Source organism: Suricata suricatta, chromosome 3 (assembly GCF_006229205.1).
Source record: "Suricata suricatta isolate VVHF042 chromosome 3, meerkat_22Aug2017_6uvM2_HiC, whole genome shotgun sequence".
NCBI lineage: Eukaryota > Metazoa > Chordata > Mammalia > Carnivora > Herpestidae > Suricata > Suricata suricatta.
This window is the reverse complement of record NC_043702.1, coordinates 112,233,761-112,241,154: the sequence shown is the minus strand read 5'-3', so window position 1 is coordinate 112,241,154 and position 7,394 is coordinate 112,233,761. Positions and strand designations below refer to the sequence as shown.

At 48.5% G+C, this 7,394-nt stretch overlaps 1 protein-coding gene across 1 annotated transcript; it reads right to left on the bottom strand.

Annotated features, from left to right (window-relative positions):
• Nucleotides 1-265: 265 nt before the first annotated feature.
• ZBTB18 (zinc finger and BTB domain containing 18) lies at nucleotides 266-7,304 on the bottom strand. The gene is made up of 2 exons (XM_029934848.1): nucleotides 5,376-7,304; nucleotides 266-3,005 (listed from the first exon to the last, which is right to left on the bottom strand). Exons 1-2 carry the CDS (start codon nucleotides 5,386-5,388, stop codon nucleotides 1,414-1,416), a joined length of 1,605 nt encoding a protein of 534 aa, XP_029790708.1. The 5' UTR covers nucleotides 5,389-7,304; the 3' UTR covers nucleotides 266-1,413.
• Nucleotides 7,305-7,394: the final 90 nt, after the last annotated feature.

The window sequence follows — 7,394 nt, the reverse complement described above, 5'->3', positions numbered from 1 at the left end:
TCAGTCCATAGAATCTTTTCATGAGTTTGGGGGGGGGGGGCTTGGGGGGGGAGGGATGATGAAGGGGGGGAGGGAGGGAGGGTTAAGGAAAAAGGGGAGAAAAAGAAAAGGGGAGCCAAAAAAAAAAAGAATGACCTATTGTCAATTTGTGCAGTAGTTATTCTAAAAACGCCCAACTGGGTAAATGTGTACCCCTAAACTTTGAGCTGGCATGGGTTCTGTGCAATCAGAAGTGTGTTATAAATGAACACTGCACATGCAAATCTTTAAGCCGTTTGTAAACATTTGTATTTTCCTTGTTATGTAGCGAAGTTATCAATTTGCAGCTTAAGTTTTTATTCAGCTTAACAGTTTCAACTTAAAGACAGTGGGAAAGTCAATTTAAATTATATAAAATAAAAATAAAAACAGTGCATTTACGTTCTTCATAACACCAGGTTTTTTTCCCCAAACGGTGCTATTTTGTTTTTCTAAGGAAATTAAATAATTTTAAACTCACTCGTTAAAGTTATACAATGCAAACAAAGACAAAAAATATATTGAAACTCATGCATTTCTGTAGCGTTAATATTTACTTTTCAAGACTCAACTAAGAGCATCAACACAACCTGTCAAGTTCTTTGACACCCCCCCAGCCCGTGTAATCAATTACAGTATACAAGAACAGTAATTCACATTTTTCAACACACAGTTCAACACTGCTGAAGCTGCAATATCCTTTTGCATCCCAAGCAAACCTTCACAAAGACAGCGTCCCAGTGAGCCCAGTGTACTTCCCGCATTCCTCTCATTGGGAACCGTCAGAAAAACCAGAAGTTGCCACAGAAAGTTTTAAGTCAACTGCTTGTTTAAAAAATAGATAATCCAGCATCTCAGAAATCTCCCCAATTTGGGTCTAAAAGCATTCAGGTTTCCAACAGCCAGAAAAGATTCATGCAATTTGTGACATATAGTAGAGGCTAATAAAACTGGAGGGGATCTCTACTCTGAAAAGAAACAAAACAAAAACAAAGTGGGGAGAGGGAGAGAGAGCGAGAGCGAGAGAGAGCGAGCGAGCGAGAGCTCAGAAGACAATGCAGTGTCGACAAAACGAAGCCCAGTGAAAGCATCTTGTGATAGGACGACCTGTTTCCAAGGTTCTTATTGGCTTCTTCCCCCTGCCCCCCTCGGAAGAAAAGGCCCCTCTCTAGTCTCCGACCTGCTCCCGGGTCTCTTTCACCAGAACGCGAAGTGAGCGAGAGTCTCATGCTACTCTAAAGTGCAAAACCGAGTCAACGCCCCGACAGTGTGTCGTTGCAGGAAACAAGGCTGCTTTTAGACCGTACCGCGGCTAGATAGAGATCTATGCGTGTATATAGGACGGGGTCGGTATATATATATTATTTATAGAGCGCGGGGGAGGAGATAGAAAAATCATTTCCAGAGTTCTTGGGAGCTATCTTCTAAGGTCCAGTCTCTGACCGCGGGCAGGCTCAGGGCCTCGCTTTTGACGGACAACGAGTTCACCAACTCACAGTGGAACTTGCGGATGTGTCTGTACAGGTCCCCCGACTGCGTGAACCTGCGCTCGCACCACTTGCAGGCGTGCGGCTTCTCGCGCGTGTGCACCACGGCGTGGCGGCTCAGGTTGTGCGAGTACTGGAAGCTCTTGCCGCACTGCGTGCACGTGTAGGGCTTCTCGCCCGAGTGGGTCCGCTCGTGGCGCTTGAGCGTGTACATGCACGAGAAGGTCTTGCCACACAGCGAGCAGGTGGGCACGTTGACGTCGGCGGCCGGCTTGCCTCGCAGCCCGTCCTGCTCTCGGAAGTGCGTGCTCAGGTGCAGCTGCAGCACGTGCGGGCTCGGGAAGACCTTGTTGCACAGCGGGCACATGAAGATCTGGCCGGCCGGGCTCAGCAGGTTGGACACGTAGGGCAGGAGGCCGCTGTCCACGGCCGCCTCGGCCGGGCCACGCTCGTGTTCCGGGCTCAGCATCTCGTCGTCGCTGGCCTTGTCCTCGCGCTCCAGCTCCCGCAACACCGAGTCCTCCCGCAGCGGGGCCAGGTGCGCCGGCTCGTACGGCCCGCGGGCCGCGGCGCCCCCGCCCTCTTTCGCGGTGGCGCCGGGCTCCATGTCATAGTCACTAGCGCCCACCTCGCCCTCCTCACACGGGGCCTCTTTCTCCACCTTCACCTGCACCAGGTTGCTTCTCAGCACGTCCTGTGAAGAGAAATAAGAGCTGTTCAGATTCTCAACGCCTGACAGGCTGGACTTGACAGACAGGTCCAGCACACAGTCAACATCTGCCGAATCCCTCACGGAGGCGACAGACCTCTGGGACAGAGACTCTGCGGAGCTGCAGGGGCTGGCCACTGTCTTGCCGGCGGCCGCGGCGGCATGAGGCTCTGCGTCCCCGCCGGCCGGGGGTGGCAGGCCCGCCGAGTCCGAGGGCAGGCGCATCCACACGTGGCCCGGCTCGGCCGCCAGGTCCCTTTTGCCGGGTAGGAGGGTCAGCTTGTCGTCCTCCCCGTCATCCTCATCGCTGGGCAGGTCGCCTGCCATGTGGCTGCTGCCATCTGAGAGGCTCTCGACTTTGTCCGAGCAGCTGGAGGCATCCTCCTCCTTCTTGGTGCTGTCCGCCTCGGTGGTGGCCTTCTCCTTGAGCTTCTTCTTGCACACTTTGACGATGTCGTACATGTGCAGGTAGCTGGCAGCCGCGAGCACGTCTTCGATGGGCAGGTCTTTGAACTGGAGTTTCCCTTCGTACATGAATTCGAGCAGGAGCGCGAAGGCCGGGGCGGTGACAATGTCACTGTTCAGATGAACAATGTCCCTTTTGTCCAGCTGGTCCTTGTAAAAGAGGTGGAAGTACATGCTGCACGACGCCAGCACGGCCCGGTGAGCGCGGAACTGGGCATCGCCCACCAGGACGGTGCAGTCACAAAGGAAGCCCTGGTGCCTCTGCTCGCTCAGACACTGCAGCAAATGTCTGCTGTGGTCTGGGAACTCCATGCTGTCTTCATAACCTGGAGGAGAGAGACAGTCCTCATGAGAGCCGGCTTGGGAACAACTCACTCGCTGCTGCCCCTGATGACCCCCCCCCCCCACCAAGAAAGGAAGATAATGACAGTGATTCGGGGGCTTGGGCCACGGAGCTGCCCGTCCCTGCATTTTAATCAGGCTCCTGACCCAAGGACTGAGCACCAAACCCAAAGGCGAGGAGAAGAAAAAACACAAAACAAAACCATACCCTTTCCCAACTTCCTCACCCCAGCCACCAAACAGTCCCTGAGGCATCCCCACCTTCCCGGAACTTTCGGGCAAGTTTTTAAAAGCCTTCGATTCACTACAGGCTCTTACTAAGAATGGGAATTTACATCTCTTTCAGGAGAAGTGAACCTACTCAGCAAATTATGTCCTCCGAAACCTACAAACAGCTCGGAGAACGAACAAAGAGAAGTCCCGCATTCTGGAAGATTCAGAAAACTTGTTCAACTATCCTTTTTATTTCATTACTTTTTGATTACATGACGGCACAATTTTCTCTCTCTCTCTCTCTCTCTCTCTCACACACACACACAGAGGCTGAATCAAGGGGGAAAAAATGAAATCGCATAATTAGCCTAGAAATTAGCAAACAACTCACTTTTAAAGTCAGAGTGTTACAACAACAAAAGCCCTGTGTATAAAAACAGATGTTAATGCCTTAGGATTTGCAGGTAGAGCACACGAGAAGATCAGAAAGAACTACCCCAACAGATGGAAAAGATCATCTTTACTATGAACAAATTCAAATATTTTTTAAGTGAATGGAGGGGGAAAAAAGTAGTATTCCTTTGTAAAAACTCTACATCTAGGATCTGAGGAGCCAGAAGGGCTTCCCTTCACTCTGAAAATTCTTATCTAAACTCTGATCCATTGCAAAGCAAATGAATTCCATATTAAAATGATTTCAAACTTTTAAATAAAGGCGTACTGTATTCAAATGCAACTCCAAAGCTTTACAGGTTCAACATCCTCCCCCCATCAAAAAAAAAAAAAACCTTGCTAGAAAAAGAGAAGCTATTTTTTTCTGACTCTGCCTTACCTCATTCAACAGAAAATACTTTGTTTCAACAAAACTTGATATATTTTGTTCGCCCACTAGCTTCTATTCTTTCAAATATGCCTCCGTGCCCTTGTTTTCTGGTGGAGGGTGAAATAGAGGGGGAGCAAAGGGTCAAAATTCAACTACAAAATTCAACTCCTTAGAAAAAAAGAAAGGAAATCAAGAAAACGCGACTTCTCCTTTCCTGTGACCAGAAGCAATGTTCCACATCAACCAGCCCAGAAAGTGCATTTGGGGAGCGCATACATGGCAATTTAACATTCAGAAATTCCCCCCTGCTTTTTCTACACTTTGCCCCACACGGGCTCAAACTTTCATCCTGGCCCCCAAATACCTTCCGCCTGGCGCCCCTGCTAGAATAAACCAAGATTTACAACACAATCACTCTAAGTGCTCCACAGCTAACATCAATCCTAATCCTTGAGAGGGCTAAAAATAAAGATTGGAGGGCAGCTCACAAGGTAGCCGTGATCAAATTAGGAGGCTGACAGGACAGAGAGGGACGAAGAAGGAAGCTCATAAACATCTGATCCAGCTGACTGTGGCCATATGGCAGCTGCTGCCCAGATAAAGAGATTAAGAATGGAGGGGTGCGATTACACTGTCTGGCCAATTCAGGCAGCTCAGAGCTACAAGTTCTAAATTAGTCGCAAACACAGAAACTCCCGCAAATAATTATTGTTATGCCGAATTAAAAGATCTCTTAAATATATATCTGAAAGAGAAATGAAAAAAGCAGTCAAACTATTCTCCTGGGGACCAAAGTTCCCCCCCTTTTAAAAAGCCTTCGGTTTCAAAAGCACTGACAGCTGTATGTTTCAGTAGTGCTGCTGCATGTTTTGAAGAATAAAGTTTCATGGTGGAATTAATTACACAACAATCTAGCTTAACTAGAATAATCTCATATAAGTTTGAATGCTGGATTCCAGGCAGTTTACTATTTCTCTCCCCTCACTACCCCAAAAGCAAAAGGAGTCTAAAGAGCAGTGAACAACAGAAAAAAGCATTCTAATCCCAAGTGATCTCAAAAAGCAGCATTTCAAAGCCTTTCTTCACATTTCAAAACTTAAAATATTTCTGTGTATAGAAGTTATTTACTTGCTTGAGCAAAAGGGATAAAAATTAAAACTAAACGAGCCCAAGACTTTCAACTCCAACAAGATGTTCACTTAATCCTCGACTTCATAATATTCCTAAACTGGGTTAGAAACATAATGTGATTTTTTTAATTAAATAAACAAAACACCACAACAGAAATATGCTCGGTCTAATCTCTTGCTCCTCCTACCTTTAGGACACATAAACCTGATTAAGTCCTTTCCTCGGAGTCTCGCTGGCTCCCGGTCTCTTACATCGGTGGAAAAAAAGCAGACTAAGAGAGACAGATGCAAAGTGGAGATGATGTTGGAGAGGAACGAGATACCTTCTCCACCACAGATCCGCACACACTAACTCCCTGTCTGTGTGTTAGAATAAAAGGCTGAGGGATGGCAGGCTGTCAGCTGCTCTGACATCATGTTCAGATGGAAATGCTACCTCCAGCTGTGCTCCTTTTAATGCCATATGCTACTCCTCTACACTCCTGCCACCAGCTTTTTCTTAGGAGAACTTTTCTCTTCTGTTAGTATAAACAAAATACTTCAAAGTCTCCCTTTTTTTCCCCCAAACTTTCTAACAGAAGAAATTGAAAAACTCAGCATATGGAGTTCTACTGTATTTATGGAATAGCAACACTTCTGTCTTAAGTTGGTGGACTGGCTTGCATACTGACAGCACACTCAAGCCCCGGTGCTATTCAGGAAATCCAGATTCACTTTTATTCAACTCCAACGTTCAGTTTCAAAGGCAGCTTAGGGATATTTTTAAACCAACCCAATTGACATCTCCAGTCCCATTTCAACATTATTACGGTACTTTCATTTTTCTTTTTTTTCCCCCCTGCCGAGATCATGGCATACACGTCTCAGAAGGGGGTAAAGACTCCTTGCAACTATCACTCCAGCTTGGTTCACCTTCTTAGTCCACTCTTATTTAACTATTTATCTCCAGCTGCCTCTGGGTGAAATTTCTCAGACTTGCCAGTTCATGCAAATTTCAAGTCTCAGTATCAACAAGGGGAAACTGCACTTTCTGAAATCCTGGAAAGTACTTGGTTCAAGGAGACAAATTAATAAACGAACACAACCTGCTACTGCACTTAACATGAACGCTGCACCTGCGTGTCTGACCCGCCTCCCGGCTCAGAAAAAGCAGAACTTTATCTTCCCCTTGATGTGTTCCATAACAATCTCTTTTTGGGGTCACTCTGTAATGTTTTATGATCACAAGAAAACCTTTCAGAAAAGAGGTGGGGGGTGGGGGCAGCAGGTCGAGGAAGTTTGGGAACTTTTTAGCTAGACATTGTGGGTCTTTACTAATGGCTGATGAAATCGTAAGGTAACCCAGGCTGGGCCGACCAGTGCCCTGCAAGGTGCTGCGACATCTGTGCATGTCTGATCCATCTCCACGGACTCCGGGGAGGGTGACGAGCAGAAAAGGCCTTGAGGCACAAGTGTCGCAGCTCTCTGCCCGGTGATCAGCACTCCGTTCTCATTAGGAACCCGCGGCAGAGTTAACGAGTAACAAAACCCAACGTCTCAGTCCTGTGCTTCTCGCTCTGCCAAAGTCACAAACCTAACTTTCTCTAACTTCGCGGGAATGACAGAATGACGAACGCCTCTTCCAGGAGGCACCCTTCGCAACTAAATTCCTTCTCAGCCGAACAACCTCTTTTCCACAATTGCCCTCGCCCCATTCCAATATACCAGACATTAATCACCCCATTTACCCAGTGGGGTGGGGGGTGAGTGACAGTTTAATGAGTCCCAAGCACCGCAATGGGCCAGCGACTCCCACCCCACAAATCAAGCCCTTCACGTCTTGCTACCGCGGGGTCCTGGGAGGTTTTGTGAGGTTGGGTTTTTGTTTTAACAAGAGGTGGGAGTGAGGGTGCGGGGGGGGGGTCTGAAATGCAAATGTCCACATAGCTGGCCGTGCATAAAACACGGGGAAAGAGGAAGGTTAAACCACAGGGAAGGAGGAGGAGGGCGGAGAGCCGGTGCGGCAGGAAAACACCTTCAACAACAGACGAGAAAACAGACCCGGGTCACGGCAACAACAAAAGAAAAGTCGTAAGAAGCAGCCCGCGGGAGGAGGGTGGCCGCCACCGCTTCCCCGACGCCGTGGCGCGCTAGCCCCCGGGGCCTCCCGGCAACTGCACCGGCCCGGGAGGGGCCCCTCCCCCCCGCCCCCCCGCGGGCGCCAATGC